This window comes from Onychostruthus taczanowskii, unplaced genomic scaffold (assembly GCF_017590055.1).
Source record: "Onychostruthus taczanowskii isolate IOZ18803 unplaced genomic scaffold, ASM1759005v1 scaffold34, whole genome shotgun sequence".
NCBI lineage: Eukaryota > Metazoa > Chordata > Aves > Passeriformes > Passeridae > Onychostruthus > Onychostruthus taczanowskii.
The window spans coordinates 250,696-270,835 of NW_024500794.1; the positions used below are offsets into that span (position 1 = coordinate 250,696).

A 20,140-nucleotide genomic window follows, 5' to 3' on the forward strand; every position below is an offset into this window, starting at 1 on the left:
CTGTAGCAAAGACCAAGTGCTGGTAACAGCTGCAGCTGGGTAGGTGACAAGGGGAAGGGGACCATGGCTGCTGGTGCAAGGACACTGCTGAGCTCTCCATCCCTAAACCAAGTCATGTTCCACAGAAGGGAAGCCAAGCAGCTTAAATGCTGTGGGGAGTGAGCAAGCCAGTGAGGTGACCTCACTTCTCTGAAAGCAAACAGTCCCCATGTCAGGCGTGTGACAGACTGAAGGCTGGAGTCTTAATGGGATTAAACTCAAAAGAAATGCATGAATAATTTTCTACAATATTTATATGTACGATGTGCTATATTATGTGTAATATATCCTATTAGAGGATAATTTAATACTGAAATTAATTTAATGATCAGAGCATGTGAAGCTATCAAAGACTAGATGAAAACATCAGCGCTATATTTAAATGGAGATCAGGTCAGCACAACATCTGACCTCCAGACCGATGTACAGACATGCACAGATGAAAAATATGCGTGCAAGAACAAGACAGCAGCCATATGCACCATCAGAAGAGAAACAGGTGGCAAAGACACAGTCAGAGGAGACTTGTGGCTTGCCTCATGCAAAACAAAAAACCCACCCCAGGCCAGGAAATATTTGCATGAGCTGTTTTCTGCAAAAATTGTAAAACAAAGGAGCAAGTGCAGATGATTGGAGATCACTCCTAACAAGATGCAGAGGCAGTGATGAAGCAGTTTGCTGGGTTAAGCTACAGAATAAAGAAAGGGGCACTAACAAGGCATCTGTATGCATCTCACTCCAAAGGAACATCGATAACTGAGAACTGGCACAGGGCCCTGAGTAAGATCCATTCCTGAAGTGACAGGAGAAACCTCATCCCTGCTGTGAAATCTCGCATCACCTGTTCCTGTGGGATGAAAAAGTCAGCCCCCACTCTAAAGTAATATCTGTGAATTAACAGTTCAGTGATGGGTTTCAAATTTTTTAAGTCATTAAACTTTATATAAAATCTGAAGGTAATGGAACAAGTAAAAATTAATGAAATTGCTGAGTCACACCTCATCATTTTGTTTTGACTGGGAATCTCTATTCTCCTGTCATATGGCTTCAGTTTGTTCTTTGCCTTCTTGCTTCCTGGTTATTGAGCAAAACCACACAACCAGAGCACTGTGGGACTGGTGAACTGCTGACCTTGTGCATTTTGGTAGATGCAGATTGATGCATCTTTGTTCTTCTGTTTCTTCTCTTGGTTTCACATCTTCTGCATTCCCACTTTGTTCACACTAATCTTTGTATTTCTGTGGCAGATCTCCACAGAAGTGGTATGATGTTACCACCTACATGTTACAAATCAGTGGGGAAAATGGGTTGCCTTCAGCTAGGATTTCTTTTACACACTTCCCCTCTCTCCCTGTTGATTTCTACTTCTCATGCATGCCACTTCCTATTCCCCCCTGCCTTGCTGTCTCCTTCTGCATCCCTCCAGGCCAGATCTCAGGCGAGGCTGCTCCGGAGTGTGCAGATCTGAGCGAGCAAGGCTCCGCTGTGTTAACCGAGCAAGCTGCTCTCATTAGCGGATGCTTGAAGCAGACCCACAGCCTCCTTACAGGCAGCCCAGCTGAATCTTACGGTGGTACTCATAAATTAAGCGGTGTCACAGAATGTCCCCAGGCACTGGAACATACTCATCAGTCCTGTTAAATTGCTAGTACATTTCCTGACACATTTTTGGCCGGGGACAATTCTCGCTCTCCCAAGCAACTCTTGGGATGCATTTAGGTGTTAGCATGGGCCAGGGACCTCTCCCATTAGGTGGCTGGCATGTGGCCAGTTCATTTTGGAGGTTAAGTGAGTTTAATAGCCCAGACCATCTCATGCCAGCTGGCCTCTGTGCCAGAAACAGTCCAGGCATACTTGATTTATTAGCACATCTAGCAACGGAGGAGCAGGGCTCCCTCCCAAGTGAACATTGATTTCCTTTTCATTTTAACTTCCCCCTCTTATTAAACTGGTTTAATTTCCTTCTTGACTTATTTTAATGATCTTTGCCTCTCAGAGGGATAGGAAAAGGAGAGCTGAGGTAGTGAGTGGGCTTGCTTCAGAGAATGATGCCTACAGGACCAAGCCATGCCTGGAGAACATCTGCTTGGGAGCAGGGCTGGCAGCCCCTCGGTTCCTCCAGTACCAAACCCCAGTGGGTGATGGCTACAGAGGCCTTTCCACAGGCTGGCACTGGCATGACACAGGAGGAAACTTAAATTAAAAAAAACCCAACAAATAAAAACTGGGCAACCGCTCCTGATGCAGAGGAGGCCATTTCCTTTTCTCGGTGCGCTCCTGTGCCTCTTCCTTGCAGCGCGGTTTTCGTTTCTCCTCTCGCTCTTGTTTGTGGCTGTGCTTTTGATCTGGCAGCAGCTCGTTCTGCCAGGGTGGGGGTGCCCCAGCCCTCCCTCCCCAGCGGGGCTGCACCCCTCAGCTTCCTCTGCGGCATTTCCCCTTGTGCTGCCTGCTGGGCCAGGGCTCAGGGATGCAGCTGCGTCTTGCCCCGCTCGAGAGTTAGGCTCAGCTGTGGGGCTCTGGGCTAAAGGGGTTCACCTCTCTTCTTCTCTCAGTTTAAAAATCTGAAACAAAGCTGACTTGGCTCTTTTACCAAATAGTGGTTTCTTTGAATTTACTCCTTAACGTTAAAGCAAACGTCAGGCGAGCAGCAGGCAGGGTAAGAGACGAAGTGCAATGAAGATTGCCAGCAGAGAGCAAAGTTATGACAGCAGTGAAGGTCATTTCATGGTCCCTGCTGTCCCCCTGGACTGTTTGACCCTCCCTCCATTTCCTCCTGAGTATCTCTGCTCATCCAAGAGCCGATGCCCTCCTCCCATTGGAGCCCCTGGGAGAGGGAGGCGCTGGAGCAGGATCCATGGGGTCACACAGGTGAAAGCAGCTGATCCTCCCCAGGAGAGGTCCCACCATCAGGACAAGGAGCGTGGTGATGTCACTGTGTCAGCACCAGCTAAGCTCCCCTCAGCCATGAAGTACCCCATGCCCAGCCACATGCCTGGAACCACGTGGAGGCCACAAGAAGTGGCTCCATCTCCACAGCCCAGGCTGCTCCCTTCTGGCCGGAGGGGAAGCCAAGACTGGCCTGCCTAAAGCCTCCAGAGGCTGTGACTAGTCAAGGCACTGTGATGCACTCTGAAATCAGCTCCTTCGTCAGCCTTCCGAGCCCTCTATGTGCTTGGGAGGACATTTGGGTCTCATCCCTCCCCAGTTTTGCTCTGGTGAATACAGGGTCCCCACGAGAGGCTGCGGCAGATCAGGTGGGCAGCGTCCCTGGGTGCTCAAGAACCACTAGTGGGGATGAGGTGGATGCTCAGTCTGGATGAGCCGAGCCCTGCTGTGCTGCAGACATGCTTGTGAGACACTGAGGGGGACAAAGGGCAAGTCAGGGACACCTCATCACAGCCTTTCAGTACTTCAAGGGATCTTATAAAAAAGATGACGAGCGACATTTTGGATGGTCAGATAGTGATAAGAGAAGGAGGAATGGTTTTAAACTGAAAGAGGGTTGGTTTAGATCGAATGCTAGGAGGAAATCTTTTACTCAGAGACTGATGAGGCACTGGAACAGGCTGCCCAGAGAAACTGCGGCTGCTCCATCCCTGGAAGTGTTCAAGGCCAGGCTGGAAAGGGCTTTGAGGGACCTGGTCTAGTGGAAGGTGTCCCTGCCTTCAGCAGTGGTGTTGGAATGAGATGTTTTCTAAAGGTCCCTCCCAACCCAAGCCATTCTGTGATCCCGTGATTCTAACCTGCACCAGGGACGTTGAGTTCATAGTGGAGAACACTGAGCAGTAACCTGAACTCAACCCTCATGTGGAGGAATATCTGGAGGTGGCTGATGGAAGCTGAGGAGAATATGCCACCTGAAAGTTGAAAAATTCAACCAGAAATGAAACTCCTGCTTTCAACAGCACAGCAACCCATGTAAGGGGAAAGCAAATCCCTTTTCTGTTGTCCTGAAATTGCAAGGATCCCTCTTTTTCCAAGAAATCCTGCTCACTCAGCCCTGAGCTAATGGATCAGGCTGCATTGGCAGCTAGTGTCAGGCAGTGAGCCAGTCAGCCTGGATTAGCAGAACAGACCCCTCAGTCTCAGCACGTACAGATGTAAGTAGGCATCCTTACTTAGCTAGAGACTGGCATCTTCTTATTTTTGCAGGCTTTTTTTAGAATAAAGTTCCCCTTCCTGCAGGGTACGTGGAGAAGGTGATAGCAAGTGGCAGCTGGTAGAGGGCTGCTTCCCAATGCATTTGCAGCCCTTGGGGATATGCAGTCACCGGTGACAGGCCCTCACATAGGACATATTTCCCTATCTATGGGTTTAAAAGATCCATGAGATCCCCAGGCTCTGAGGCAAGTTGAGCTTTTCATAACTCCCTTTTTTCATGCCCCTTTCAGAGAAAACTCCAGGGAGACAAACAGTTTTTAGTTAAAATTAAAAGGCCTTGGAGAATTGCACAGCCAGAAGTACTGTCAAGTCCAAGGTTTAAGATGGTTTTACAACAGACCTTTAAGCGGGGCAAAACCAACCCATCCGTGCCGAAACAGCAACTTGAGCGGAGTAATAAAGTTCATAGCATTAAAAAACCCGAAAACAGGCTGGCCTCTTAGCAAAAGAAAGAGTTTCCTTACCTCTTTTCTCTCAGCCTCTGTGTTTCTGTCTCCTTGTGTTTGTCACCTGCCGTAATTGATCTCACCCAACTCAGCTGAAACAAAAGAGGAGCGAAGTTGATGTTCAGCGAGCAGATGTAGGCTTGGCCTTGATGTCTCCTCCTCTCCAGCCGGAGCGACAGCGAGGTCTTGCTGCCCCTCCAGGTTCTGCCAACATCCGCCGACTTCTCTAGGCAGATGGTGATTTTCCAAAGGCACGTGATTTCCACTCTGGGTGTGAACAGAAATGGACCTGAGCGGAAGGTGATGTGTGCCGCGGTGGGGAGAATGAGTGTGCGGAACAGAGAGAGCCTGTTGGCCACAGGGCAGCGAGGGAGGCCCTGACGGGCTGGAACTTCCCCATGGACGGCTGGCAGCTGCTTCTGCTCCACTGAGGAGGAGAGCTCACGAACTAACAGGTTAGCTGAGCAGATCCAGACCCAGCCCATGCCTCCCGCACTCTGTAGGAGCAGTCTGAGCTCCATTCCCAGCCTGTCTCCTGCACCACCGCTGAGAGGAGGCACCTCTAGGAGCTGACCCCAGCCCCACCTGTCTGGGGAGTATGGCTGAGATTTAGGGTGAGATAAGAGAATATTTTCTTTATAGCAGTGGTGGCTTTTCCTTGGCTGTTGGCCAGCAGCCACCCAGCTGCTCTCTCATTCCCCCTCCTCAGCAGGGCAGAGGGAGAAAATATGAAAAACCCTCTCGAGTGAGGATAAGGACAAGGAGATCTCCCCCCAGCTACCGTCATGAGCAAAACTGACTTAACTTGGGGAAAGGTTAATTTAATTTATGGTAAATTAAAAACAAATACATAGATAGCATAGTGATACATTTTTTTAAAAAATCCAACAACTTAAAAAAGCTTCTCCCATCTCGCTTTTCGCCTCAGGCTGAATTTCACACCCGACTCTTCTATCCCTCCTTCCTCCCCCAAAGTATCACTGGGGACAAGTCATGGGAGTCATGGTCAGCTCATAGCACTTCGTCTCTGCTGCTTCTTCTTGCTTATGCTGTTCCTATGTGGCACTGTGGTGTCCTTCAAGAAATGCTCTGATGTGGATTCCTCCCATGGACTGCAGCTATTCATGTACATCTTGACATTAGAAAAATGTTTTTTACAGTGAAAACAATCAGTGACCAGAACAACCTCGCCAGGGATGTGACAGAGTTGCCATTGCTGGAGGTTTTCAAGGTGTGATGGGGCAGGGTGCTGGATAACCTCATCCAGGAACCCAGTGTGAGTCCTCCATAGGCCACAGCTCTTGCCAGAAAACCTACTCCAGTTCAGACTCTCCATGGGCTGCAGGGGAATCTTGGCTCTGGCACCTGGAGCACCTCTTGCCCCTCCTCCTCCCCTCATCTTGGTGTCTGCAGGGCTCTTTCTCCCACGTATTGTCCTTCCTGTCTCCCACAGCTGCTGTGCACAGCTCTTCACCCTTTGTCAAACACACTGTCACAAAGGTGCCACCAGCACCACTGATGAGCTCAGCCTTGGTCTGCAGTGGGTCTGCTCTGGGGCTGTCTGGAGGTGGCTCTGACTGACACGGGGCCAGCTCCTTCTCATGTCTCACTGAAGCTGCCGATGCAGCCCCTCCAGTGCCAAAACCTTGCCCTGTAAACCCAGTGTAAGGTTACTCTTCAGTAACCTGTACCAACCTGCACCACTGCTGAATCTCAGCTGTTTCCCTTCTCTGTAGGGTGGAGGAGGGGGCTCTTGTGGTTTCCCACCCACATTTGGTCTCTCTCTCTCTCTGAATCCCAGCCTCAGCCAAGGTGGCGGAAACCCACTGAGCCCCAGACTTGGCTGAGATTTCATCTCTGTGCCACCCACTCTCCTCCTTTTGGCAGCGACTTGCCCCTTTGTCGGAGGATAGGGGTATGAGGTGCAACCAGGCTTTGGGGGGAGCAGGGACAGACAGCCACAGCAGCGAGGCTCACCACGTGCCACTGCTGTGACAGGAACAGCCGTGATCAGGCCTCCAGCGCAAGAGCTTCTCCATTGATTGTGACTTTGGAGAAAGATGAGCTCCTGTGTCAGAGAGGAGGCCACCTGCATGAGACAGGAACTTCCCAGTGTGGGATACAAAGGATGGGATAGGATGGGATAGGCTGGGATGGGGGGGGGTGGGATGGGATGGGATGGGCACTCTGACGGTGTCCAGAACTTGGGAAAGCCCTTTTCTGAGATACAGATTTCTGGCAAGAACCTGACATACCCCATCAGCATCTTCAAAACTCTCCCATATGTGTCAAATAGAAATGTCCTTTCTGGTCCCCAGCTGCCAGAGAGGGGATGTCCTGGGGAAAAAAACAGTTAAGAAAACTCAGGTTGGGATTGTAAGGCTTTGGCATCTCAGTGCTTGGGGATCTGAGGCATTGAGCTGATGCTTCAGTTTGTACAGATTCTGGCTCGCGTTTTGTCTCCCCAGCACGCTGTAGTGCAGAAACATTGGCTTGTTTTTAAACAGTTGGTTTATGTCACTGCAAATATCTACCAGAAATAGCATTCCCTGAAGGGGTAAAGCTTGCAAAATGCACTTGAACTTACTGCAGAGTTGCAAGGAGAAGCAGGGCTGTGGGTCTGAGGTGACAGAGCCACAGGCTTGTCATGTTGTGAGAATGCCTGTTCTGGATCCTCTGTCACCCTGGGTGGGGATCCATCTCTTGGAGCTGCTGCAGTTGTGCGGGGAACAGGTGCCTCTGGGACCAAGGGTCACAGCGTGCAGTGACGTGTTTGTATCTCTTTCATCCAAGCATCTCAAAGCACTTTGCAAGCATTAATTAAACATCAGAATCCAGAAGGGATGAATAATATTAGCCAGTCAGTCTCTCTTCTGAATGTAATATTCCTCATAAATATTTAACTGGTTTTTAGGCTCTTGGCAAGTCTGGTTGTCACCACACTGGGGCAGTTGCTGTACTGCACCCCTGGGGAAAGGGGGCTCATCCAGCATCACACAGTGACCCCCCAGAACAGCGAGAACAGCCTGAGCACTGCACACAGCTCTCCCCCACAGCTCTCTCTCACAAATCAGTGGCTGTCATGTTTCCCTGCTTTATCCCCCTGCAGAGACACTCTGCGCTGTCTCTCTTTGCTCTAATCCCATCACCAGCAATATTTTGGAGAGAAACAGATCCTCTCAGCGGAGAGAAGAAGCTTCCAGGCTGTGCTGGGTGATGGTCACAGTCTGCAGGGACACTGAGTGTCTCCAAGGAAGTGAGAGATAAAGGGAGAGAAGGGCCTCAGAAATCAGATGTTGAGAAAGACCTTTTACATGGCTTCACTGGAAAGCCAAGATGCCTCCAGAGATCATCTCCTTAAAACCAAGTTCCCTGCACATCAGTGGGGGCTCTCAGTGTGCCTCTGTAGACTGAAAGATGAAAGATACCCAGATGTGTTGGAAAATTAGTGATTGCCAAGTGGTATTGGAGAGAAGGAAGGACAAGTGTTTGATGCAGCATAAAAAACAGATCTTCAGGCACCTGACTATCCGCAGCTTCAAAGGCAGGAGCGTTCTCTTTACAACAGAACCGCTGACACCTGGTGAGCCTCTTGAGGGGCATTTCTGATGCCTGATGTGGGAGCTAGAAACAACAAGCTGGCTGCTGAGGGGGGCCAGTGATTCACCCCAGCACAGCTGTGTTCCTGAGAAATGGGGAAAAGTGGGGAGAGATACCTCTCTGCAGGAACTTGGAAGCCTGAACTGGAAGAAAGGGCTCTCTAAGCAGATATGATAAAGGTTCATTTGCTGATCACAGTGGAAAATCAGGAACCCTCCAGAGAGGTTCTTCATGAGCAAGGGGTCCCCTGTATTTAATCAAGAGGGGTGGACCCTGATGGAGTCAGGACTAGCCGGGTGTGCCGGGAAATGAGAGACTGCTTGGAGGGCACTGTACAGAGGAATCAAGAATCACTACCTGCAGAAGTGTGTCACCAAAAGTGACAGGGGCTAAAGCAAGCCTAACCAAGACCAAGTCCATGTTAAGGACACGTGAGAAATGCAACAGGCAGGAGGGAGGCGGCTGGAGGAGATTTTAGGGACCTATATAGGATACATATTGCTTAATATCTCACTATGAGTGGCCTTGGCAAAGGCAAGGGGCAGAAGCTGGTGACAGCGATTGTTTTGATGCACAGCTGGAGGCGTTTCATCAGCGCGGATCCCGCCGCACAGTGCACTAGATGGCGGCATTGGCTCGGGACAAGGAGCTGGGATGGAGGGGCCGCGGAGCAGCCGCCGCGTCCCCGCAGAGCTCATGGAGTCACAGAGAGGTTTGTGTCGGAAGGAACCTGAAGGATCATCCAGTCCGACATCCTGCCGCGGGCAGCAACACCTTCCAACAGACCAGGATCCAACCTGGCCTTGAACACTGACAGGGATGGGGCATCCACGGCTTCTCTGGGAAACGTGTCAGTGCCTCAGCACCCTTACAAGTGAAGAATTTCTTCCTAACAGCTAATTTAGGATTTTAAAGGGCTGGGGAGTGCCTGAGCAGAGGGTCCAAACTGAGCTCCTGACAGCCCCCAAAGCTTGTTAAGGCGTTTGCTGGACCTCCTTGGTCCAAAGCTTGTGTTATTTTACATACAAAAGTGGGGAATGCTGACCTGGTGACAAGAGAGAAAACACACTCTGCCTGTAAGAGAAGAGGAACCTTAGTAAGAATGAGAATTACTGAATCCTTGCAAAATCTGCCCGTGTGTGTGACTTCCTGTGTTTCTGGGCTCCAGGCGTGTCTGTCCTGTGTCCTCCTGCCACGGGACCGTCTGAGACCCCTCCGTTCAGGTGGGAGCGACACCCTTTTCAGAGCAGCTCTTGGAGGGAGTGGCATTGCCCTGGCAGGCCAGCGGGATGGAAACCTAGGAGAGAAACTCTTGAGCCTGATGGAATCCACAACTATGAAAAGACTGTCCCAGATGCTTTGGAACTTAGTGGGAGGCGCAAGATGCACTGCCCGCAACGACAGCATTCCCGTAAGGAGCTTGGTTTGACGGTTTTGCCTTTAGAAGGCAAAAGTAAAACCCTACATGTTTTGGGTTTATTCATCAAAGTGTTGAAGCAATAGAAGCAGAGTACTAAGAAATGGGTTTTTTTTGTTTTTTTTTTTTTTTTTTTTTTTTTTTGTTTTTGTTTTTTTCAGGATTGGTGCTGATACTGTTCCCATAAATTTGCCTAGCAAATATAAAACTCAGTGTGCCTTAGTAGCCTACATAATTTGAGATCTGGTTTTAACGTTTTATTGTTTTTAAAAGGCTGTGCAGAATGCACAAATACCACAATAGATGTCTTTTTCTTGTTGCTCTTTTTTCAGATTATGCTATTTGCTAGAATTTAGCCTCTCACTGCAAATCCCTTGGAAGTCTGGGTTGCAGAACATCTGGACCTAGATATGATTTTTTCTAATGATGCTGATCTTTCTTGCAGAAAAAAAGATTAGTTTGGGATTAAAAGTTGTCTTCCTATTCCTTTTGGAAGAATCCCATGCAAAGGAATTTGCATGCATAACACTTACTTTGCATTCCTTAAGCCCTCCTCTCTGCTAAAAGGGAATCCACTGGATTTCCTTGGTTTTTTTTAAAGTTTCCATCCTCTGTGCAATGAGTTTTTGTGGCAAGGTCTAGATAGCTGGGGAGCTACAGAGTTGGCTTCTGTGAGAAGCTGCCAGAAGCTTCCCCCATGTCTGATACAGCCAATGCCAGCTGGCTCCAGGCCACTGATGGCCAAGGCTGAGCCACCAGTGATGGTGGTAGAGCCTCTGGGACAACACGCTTGAGTGGCATGAAAAGAACATGAACAACGGCAGCCAGAGAGAGGAGTGAGGCTATGTGAGAGAATCAGCCCTGCAGACACCAAGGTCGGTGCAGAAGGAAGGGCAGGAGGTGCTCCAGGTGCCAGAGCACAGATTCCCCTGCAGCCCCGTGGTGCAGACTATGGTGGGGCAGGATTCCCTCCTGCAGCCCATGGAGGTCCATGGGGGGGCAGAGATCCACCTGCAGCCCATGGAAGACCCCAGAGCAGGTGGATGCCTGATGGAGTCTGTGACCCCTGGGAAGTCCACACTGGAGCAGAGTCCTGGTAGGACTTGTGGCCCCTTGGAGAGAGAAGCCCACTCTGGAGCAGGTTTGCTGGTGGGACTGGTGACCCCAGAGGGAACCCATGCTGGAGCAGTTTGTGAAAAACTGCAGCCTATGGGATGGACTCACATTTGAGAAGTTCATGGAGGGCTCTCTCCTGTGGGAGGAACCCCACACTGAAGCAGGGGAGAGTGAGGAGTCCTTCCTCTGAGGAGGAAGGAGTGGCAGAGATAACACCTGATGAACTGACAGCAACACCCATTCTCTATCCCCCTGTGCTGCTGTGGGGAAGAAGGTAGAGAAAATTAGGAGCAAGTTAAGCCTTGGAAGAATGGAGTGGTGGGATGGAGGTCTTTTAAGATTTGAGTTTATTTTCTCAATATCCTGCTTTGATTTGATTGGTAATAAATTCAAATAATTTCCCCATGGTGAGTCTGTTTTGATGTGATGATGATCAGTGAGAAATCTCTCCCTGTCCTTATCTGGACCAATGAGCCTCTTGTTATATTTTCTGTCCCCCATCCAATGAGAGAAAGGAGTGATGGACCCAGCCAGGGTCAAACCACCACATTCTGGTATGTTGAAAATATTTATCTGAGTTTTGTACCTGTAGCTGTATCCTTATCAAAAAGCATCTGTCTCTTTCCTTCATATGTCATTTGCTTTATTTCCTGTTTCTATTTATTGACTCCACTTGAAACAGCCTTCCAGATTTATTTGCTTTATTGTACAGACTCTTGGTCCTTCCACCTCAACTCCACCGACTTGCCTTATGCCACCTTGATTTGGAAATATTTTCCTACCTATAGGAATAGTTTCTAGGAAGGAAAATCTAAACTGCATAAACACTTCCAGGCTTTTGCTCACTGTAACTGCACCATGTCAGGCATCTGCCTATCATGACGGGCACAGTGAGCAGCTGGGTACAAGCTCAGTGTTGTTGAACTTCTTTCAGAGAGGCAGACGAAACACTGAAGGGCTGGATGGAAGTGATGCAGAGAAAGGCTCTGTGTCTCCGAGTAAACCAGCACTGCTCCACTGCTGGGCTGCTGCCTCCTCTTCCAGAGCAAAGGGTCTGAGCAGAGCTGACCGTGCACAGAGATGGGCCTGTGCAAACTCAGAGAGAATGTCCCAAAATCTGGCATTTGTGCCTGAAAGGCAGTGAGTCAGGAGGGGATGGGGAAATAACGAAAAAGGGGATGTGATAAAATGTGGTCAAATAATGGCCACCCAAGGTATGATAGATTTGGGAGTCCCTCTTTTGAGCCTTTGTGATGGGAGAAAAAGAAAATGGGGAAAGTGGAAAGCTTTTAATTTCAAACTGAGAGAGGAACCATTTTCACACAGTGAGTAAGCAGATCTGAGGACGGATTGCTGGAGGAAGTCAGAGAGTACAAGAAAACAGGGAGGTTTAAAGACAGGCCAGGCACACATCTGAGCAATGAGAACACCCAGGCTGGTAACAGGCAGTGCTGAAAGTGTTACCCACACGAGCAGAGAGCATCCCATTGTGTGTGGGAAGAGAGAGCAAACCACTGTCAGGCACTGAGAGACTATTGTGTGATCCTGATGGATCCTGGATTGCCCCTCAGCCCCACGGGGGTTAACCAACCTTTTCTCTACCTCCAAAGCATCTGGCAGAGAGAGGTGATCGAGCTAGACAGATCACTCTCACCTGAAAAAAAATGGCAGCATTATCATTTGCCAAGGAAGATCCTGGTACCACGCTGGACTGTCTTGCCTTATGTTGGTTCTGCTCCAGGGTCTGCCTGGAATTGCATGGGATGGTTGAAGCAGACAAGTCTACCTCGCTGCTCTGCTGCACTTCTCTAGCATTCAGTGGAGAAAGGGGTGTCATTTTCAGTAAAATACATGGACAGCTGGGTAGCTGAAGAGCTGAGGAGTCCAGACATCCTCCTGGAGTGGGCTAGTTGTGACTTTTGGGTGTTGCTGCGCTACCTGCAGTCTAAGGACATCTGAGTTCATTCACTACCTGAGTGCCTGACCCTTTTGGGGAGGGAAGGTGAGAGCCACACAGTAAGAATGTCTGTTCATGTGCCTGCTGAAATAATGAAGAGTTGGCCTGGCTGTGGTGACCTTCTCTCAAGTCAAGAGGATCTTCCATCCTGAAGACGGAGCAGCCTCAGCGTGCGGACCCATATGGGAGAGTCACACGTGTGACTCTCATGACCAAGTGTTTCTTCTGGGGCTGCATTCAAGAGCAGCACCACAGCCCTCCACGGCTGCTCAGAGGGGACATGAAGAGCGTTCTCTGACTGCATGAAACCTAAACACGTTGAAGGTCTTGAGAGGCAGGGCCTGGCAGACTCATGCTGACATTGCTAAGTACATCCTTAGCAGGAAGAGAGTGACAAAGAGCCATAATACCACTTGCAGATCTTTCAGGAAAATGTGAGGACTAAAGGAATAAATGAATGAATGAACAAGGACAGTCAGATGGGAGAAAAAAAAGAAAAGAAGGCTGTGAAATGCAGCAAAAAGGAGAGACTGAACCTGTGATTCTTCCTTCTCTAGTGGCATTTAATTTCCCCTTCCCCACTGTGAAAATGTCAGAAACGAACAGGCAACTTCAGTAAAACAGAACTGAAAGAGAAAGAGAAGGCAGCAAAAGCCTTAGAAATGGCTTCACACAGGCAGAGGTACACCCAGCTCTGTCAAATAGGCACGCTCCTCCACAAGCACACACAGGGGTCAGTGGGCTTTTTCATCACATGAATTTATTTTAATTCTAAAATGAATTTCTAATAAGTTAAAATGCTCAAAATGTGCAACAGGGCAGTGAGCAGGGCAATGCAGGGAGAGGGAGAGGAGAAGAGAGTGAGCATGGGGGGAAAAACATTGTCAGACTGCAGGGGAGATGGATTCCAGCCATGTCCTGCATCCAAGTGTTCCACCACAGAAAGCCTGAGAGAGAGGCCGTGAAGGAGGGGGAAGGAGGGGGGCAGAGATGTGGCACTGAAGCAGGCAGTAGCTACTGGCTCAAACACTCCCCATAGCTCCAAAGCATCTGCTGCTGGCCGCCTGACTGCTGTGCTGAGTCTGCCTCGCCCTGGCTGCAGCTCCCGGCCCCTCTGCAGGAACAGAGCTCCCAAGGTGCCCTGCACTGCTCATGCCATCCCTAGCCCTCCTGAGAGGTCTGCATGGCGCCCATCTCTCTCTGCGTGGCACACGGAGTTTCACCCTGCCATGCAGACTAGCCCCGATGCCCCCGCTTCCATCAGCACTCCGTTTGCTGGATCTTCCCTTTCTGCTTTTCCTCCACGGAGTTCCGTGGTACATTGACTGCAAACATCCCTTCCAGTGCTGGGAAGGCAGGAGCCCGTGCCTGAAAGGGAAGCAAGAGGCTACATCAGACACGGCAGGGAGACTGAGCGGCACGAGTCTGGCCGTGGAAGACAGTCCTACTGCTTGCTACCAGAAGGCCCCCATTCCTTCCCAGAGCCAGGGAAGAAGACACTCTCTGAGACATGCAATTCCTCTGGGGGAGGCTGGCTCAGCATGATCCTCTGTGGTGTGATGGGCATAAGGAATAACAAAGACAGGACATGCCTAAGGGAGAGCAATCACTGATCTGGGCAATGGTCAGGCCGCTGTCGGGTTTGATGGTGTGTCAGATTGTACAACACCTTTTTGGAGAGGTAATAAAGGCTTGTGCAAAATGAGATGAGAACAAATTAAAGACAGAACCACACAAGTGACTTTCTAGATAGTGAAAAAGAGGTAGATCTCAGGGCTCCTGATAGCAGCATAGGGTTGCACAGAGACAGTACAGCAAGAAGGAAGAGATTAGTTAGAGAATGGCATGGTAGGTGTGATCTCAGCTAAGAGGAAGGGACTGGGGTTTGCTGACAGGTTTCTGCCAGGCTGAAGGGAAATGAAAAGCACAAGTCTTCAAAGACCAGTCATTATTGGCACAGAGAGTGTGAAAGTGCTAATGAGTTAGGCAGCTGATAAAGTTGAGGAGCCTCATTTGGAAGAAAAAGGATGAGAATATCATGCAAGACACAGATATTTTGGAGAGAGGCAGCTCTAACCTGAGTGACAGGATCAATGAAGTGCAACAGTACCGATCAGACATTGATAGGATCAGGGGATTGGAATGGGAATTCCTAATGTGTGGGCAGCAGCCCATCGGGTGTGCACGATACACCGCGGGGAGCATCCCGTTCCCAACAACTCAGGAGCAGCAAATGCAGTCTCAGAGGATGCCAGCAGAGAGAGAGAGAGAACCAGAGAAGAGCTGGTATCTCTGCTCCAGGCACCACCTCATCTGCACTCAGCGGGAGCCTGTGCTGGGAAGGGTGTGAATCACAGAACCAGAGCGTGGCTGGGGACAGCAGGACCTTTGGACATGATCCAGTCCTGCTAAAGCAGGGCCATCCAGAGCCGCTCGAGGAACTCCCATGGACAGAGGAGCCGTGGCACAGGAGCCTGGCTTGCTGGGCACAGCAGGGCCATGGGGGATACACAAATGCTTTGGGGTGGTGAATACCCTGGTGGGATGAGAGCTGCTTAAGCAAACAGCTGGACACCCATGTCCTGCTAGCAGAGGCTTTACAGGTGCATTGTCAAGGGATTCCAGCCCAAGGTTTTGGGCCAGAAAGGTTGGTTCTGATCACCTTGACCTGGACTTGCACACTTTAGAGAGTCTCACAGAAAGTGTAGATTTCTGCCTCATATTATCCTTTACCATCAGTGCTGATTAAGGACAGATGACGAAGAACCTGTCACGAGCTGCTCTTGCACTACCCACAGTGGTTTCTTAAAAATTTCCACCTTGCTTCTTTTGTGATGCTGCCTGCCTTCAGTCTCCAGCCACTGGGACTTGCTAAGACTTTTCATCAATTTTGTCACATCCCTCGTCTTCAGCTCGAGGCGGTTTCAAGGCTCCCAGCTCTTTCACCAGGGTAAGCTCTTCCAAACTTATCTCGCTCTGATGGCCCAGCCCCTTCCCCACTAGAATTGTCATCGTGGGCCCTTTTCATGAGGCTAAGTAGGAGGCAGCTGCATCACAGCTACTCCCAAAAGGTGTCTCTTGTCTGCAAAAGGAAACTCTGAAGGATGATTTTGCCACCTTATTAATTTGCAGAGCAATAATAGGAAAACTTCAGAGAAACAGTCTGACTTGTTTGCACAGTTTTTTCCAGTGACGTGCTGGGGAAGGATTAGTCCTGGTCTGGTCTTGCGGGATCATAAAGGCAAAGGTACAAGGCAGAGTTTTCAGAGGACAAGATACTGGAATAAGCTGAGCAAATGAAGGGCTTTAAGTTGCCAGAAGCTGAGAGCTGAGGTGTGAGGGCTGAGCCAGAAACAGCAGCTCTGCATCAATGTCGGTGTCTGGGCACCAGCAGGCACTGGTACGGAACAGGAGATGGTTACATGAAAACATCCAGCTAAGGAATGAGAGAGAGGACATCTACAAAAGCCTGGCAACTAGCCCTCCTCTACTACAGAATGGCTTCATCTCTGGGGGAATAAACGTGAGTTTTTTCACAACTGTGATTGTACCTTAGGAGATTTTCTTCCTTCTCTGAGGTGTCTGACCTGCCCCTGAGGAATGCCATGGTTAGCCAGACCTGCCAATGCCCCGGGTACAACGTGCCTGTGCCACAGCTTTCCCTGTGTGTCCATGACACTGCCAGCACGTTGCTCCAGCCCCATACCTCCTCTGGCCACTGTGTCCCCAGGACCTCTCACTGCTGTCTCTGGAGTAATCTGGGGAAGGTCAAAAAGTGTGGACGTACAGGGGAAATAACAGAAAGGGGGTGATGGACACTTACCCTTTTTTGTAGGGCCAGAGCCACAACACAAACGGCAAGCAGGAAGAAGAGGGTGAGTATGAGCCCAAAAGTAACCTGCCCACTGAAGATAGAGGGAGAGCTGGAGACCTGGGCACCTGCGAGGAGGAACCACAGTTAGGATGGAAGGGATGGTTGATTTTGCACTGAGGAGAGGGTGGGACTGCACAGCAACAGGCAAAATAGGAAAGAGGTAGGCGAGGAACTGGAAGGAGCAGCATGAGGAACTGGTGAAAGCTAAGAAGATGGGATCCAAGTGGTCCAAGGGGAGAAGGACAGGATGAGGTTGAGAGAGGAAAGGGCACCAGAGAGCTAAGTAGGGTGAGGAAGAGGTTGTTTGCAGAACCATGGGGGACAGTACCTGTGATCTGCAGCTCATACTGCACTGCTCCCAGTCTGCCTTCTGGGCCATAGACACTGCATTCCCAGGTGCCTGTGTCCTTTTGTGACACTTGGGGTATTTCCAAGGTACGTCCCATCTGGGAGCTGTGGCCCTCCAAGCTACGGGGAGTAGCCAGAGCCAGCTTGCTCTTGGTGGGGGCTGAGTCAAGGTGTGTCCACTGGAAATGCTCATGTCCCTGGGAGTGCGTGAGGCTGCAGGTGAGCACCAGATGATTCCCCTCAGAAACTGGTCCTTGGATGCTCGCAGTCACTGTGGCAAAGGGAAAAAAGTAACCTCAGGAAAGACTACAGGCATGTCCACATCTCTTCCTCATCCATCCTTCTTCTATTGCATCTTTTCTTTATTACTTCCTCTACATTATTTTCTTTGTCTTTCTCATTCTTAAGAGGAATATCAAGTCACCCAGGATTCCAGCAGCATCCAATGCAATGCAATCCCTGAATAGAGATCTTGTTTGCTGCCCAGGGTGGGAACCCATGACCAGGAGTACCCATGCTCACTGCACAGACGTGTGGGGATGTTCATCTGCAGTGAGGGACCCCAGTCTCTCCTCTCACCTGTAACCACGGCCAAGGTCACGTCCCTGCTGATTGTCCTGTGTCCCACCGAGACAGCGCAGCGGTACTGCCCCGCGTCACCCGGCCCCACCGCGGGGAGATGCAGGGGTAAGCTTCTGCTGCTCAGATTCTGGGAGATGCCCCTGTCTTCCAAATGTCCTCCTGCAAGACGGCTCCAGTGGGCTGCCACCACACTCATCCCAAAGGCTCTGGGAAGGTAGCTCAGGCTGCACGGCAGATCGGCTGCAGAGCCAGCTGCCGCATAGACCACAGGGCTGGTTGGGCCATCAAAACCTGAGCCAGGGAAGGAAGACAACATGGGATGGTGCCTGGAAAGAGCTCTGCAGGGAGGTGACTGACCTGGGAAGTGAGGACAAGGTGGGAGCTGGGAAGCGGGGGCCACTGAGGTTAGTCAGTCACATCCAAGGGATCAGGTTAGGGCTGCTGGGCTATCAGCACAGAGGTTGAGCTCACCTAGAATTTGCAGGTTGAATGTGGCAGAAATGACCTCCTCATCAGAGTACCGAAGCTGGCAGCGCCAGGAGCCCGCATCGCTCATGGCTGGACGGAAGATGGACAGAGACCCAGACGAGTAGCAGAAGGTCCTGGAGCTGTGGCCCGGGTGCTTGTTGTGGAACCAGCATGTCTCCACAAGGCTGGCCCTGTGGCTGGAGTTGCAGCTCATCAAGAGCAATTCTCTTTCTATCACAGGATTGGGTGGACTGAGGGTCACTGCAAAAAGAAGGGTTTGCGTTGGGGGTGAGCTGAGGTCATAGGGGAGCTACCAAAGCAGCCCTGTGTGTCTGCTCTGCCCTAACTTTATCCCTCAGGCAGCTCTCCCTTCAGAGCTGAGGGCAGACAGCAGGAAGCTGCACTGCCCAGAGGGTGCTGCCTGTGCTCTCACCTGCCCTGCCACCTGCATCCCCACCCTATCCCACCTTTACAACCTCCCCGCTCCTAAGATCAACATTCCCCAGGTTTTCCATCCTCTCCTACCTGTTATCACCCCCAGCTCCACGTGGCAGCTGTGCACCTCTGTCTTGTATTTCACCTGTGCCTCATACAGCCCAGCGTCCTCGCTCCGGACCGGGGCGATCCGCAGGGAGAAATTGCCATGGCGCAGGGTGGAGTCCTGGAGCGACACCCGGGGCTTCATGAGCTGTGCTGTCTTCTGCAGGCCTGAGAAGCCAACTTCCAGCACCACGTGTGGCTCCTGCTGCACCCTGGAAGCAGGACAAGGGAGCAGCTCATGCCAGAGGCAAATGTGAGATCAAGGGAGGGGGCAGGAAGGAGGGAATATGGGAAGGAAGGAATATGGGGAAAGAAGGAATATGGGGAAGAAGGGAATATGGGGAAGGAGGGAATATGGAGAAGGAGAAAAGGGGCTCAAAGGGCCTCCAACCCCCCCATTCCCCCAGAAGGACTCGTATCTCTTGTGGCCCTGGCATACCTTCCCCCATGCCTCTTCCACAGCACAGATATCTTGTCAGGCAGCTGCTTTTCGCTCTCCCGTGTCTTTCTGGGGCTCAAGTGGCAGGGCAGCACTGCTGCACTCCCCTCTCTGACCCACACTTTCTGCTCCCTGCTTCTCCCCTCCGATAATCCTGGTAGGATGTGGCCAGCTGTAACAAGATGGAGAGCTGACCAAAGAGGGGATTCGGTATTATCCCACTCTGGGCTGGGGATGCCATCTTTGCCAGGGTGGGTTAGAACACAGCATGATATCTGGCCACCTTCTGTGGAGTTGGAAGGGCTGAAGTTTCCCTTCCAGCCTTTCCAGGGATCAGGTAACACCCAGACTCAGATTACTGAGCTACTCTGCCCTCTCCAACGTGTTCAGCCCCTCTTACCAGCGAAAGGAAGCAGAGTGAAGGTGAGGAACAGCACCAGGGAAACCGGCCTCATGGTGGCATCCAGGAGAGGGGCTGCTTCTCACTCAGCTCTGTGCTTAAGGAGCTCCAAAGCTTGAAGAGACCAGCAAAAATGAGGCATGGGCAAAGAAGGTTGCTGGAATGGGTGGGTGAGCGCAGAGGGGTCAGTGGGATGTGCTTGCTCTCATGCTCTCTCTCTCTCTCTGATCAAAGCATTTCTCTAAATGCCTTTATACTGCAGGTGGGCAGCGAGTTTCCTCACATCACTAAGAAGATGCGTCACCACCAAGAAACCAGTATGAGCCCGAGGCACGTGAGGGCACAGGAGGGAGGGACCAGAGACTCTGCTCTAAGCATCTTTTAGTGGAAATTCTTTGGGTCGCTGTTGTTTTTCTTACAAGTTTCGCTTCTATATAGCCAGTGGAAAAACTGTAGAAGACACTTCCCAGCAAGTACCCTTCATGTTTTTCTTTCATCTCTTACCTTTTTTGGTTTGATCTTCCCGTCTCTTACAGATTCTCTCTAATTCTTTCAGGGCTTTTGAGAACATGTTGGTCTTTTTTCTGCTGTTCTTTCTTTTGTTGGTTTTCTTATTATTATAATTATTTTTCCCCTTCTTTAGTCTTTCAGATGTGCTGACTTCTTGGCTTTTTCTCATTGGTCAGTTCACAGGCAGCATGAGGAAAGGCTAATGCTCCATGCTAAGCTCCAACCAGGACACATGTGACTCAT

At 50.4% G+C, this 20,140-nt stretch overlaps 1 protein-coding gene across 1 annotated transcript; it reads right to left on the reverse strand.

Moving 5' to 3' along the window:
• Nucleotides 1-13,996: 13,996 nt before the first annotated feature.
• LAG3 (lymphocyte activating 3) lies at nucleotides 13,997-19,457 on the reverse strand. Its single transcript, XM_041411058.1, has 8 exons — nucleotides 19,388-19,457; nucleotides 18,988-19,159; nucleotides 18,534-18,760; nucleotides 18,012-18,269; nucleotides 17,538-17,831; nucleotides 16,939-17,229; nucleotides 16,560-16,675; nucleotides 13,997-14,104 (listed from the first exon to the last, which is right to left on the reverse strand). The coding sequence occupies exons 1-8, from the start codon at nucleotides 19,440-19,442 to the stop codon at nucleotides 13,997-13,999; spliced, it is 1,521 nt and encodes a 506-aa protein (XP_041266992.1). The 5' UTR covers nucleotides 19,443-19,457.
• Between the last annotated feature and the right edge of the window lie 683 nt (nucleotides 19,458-20,140).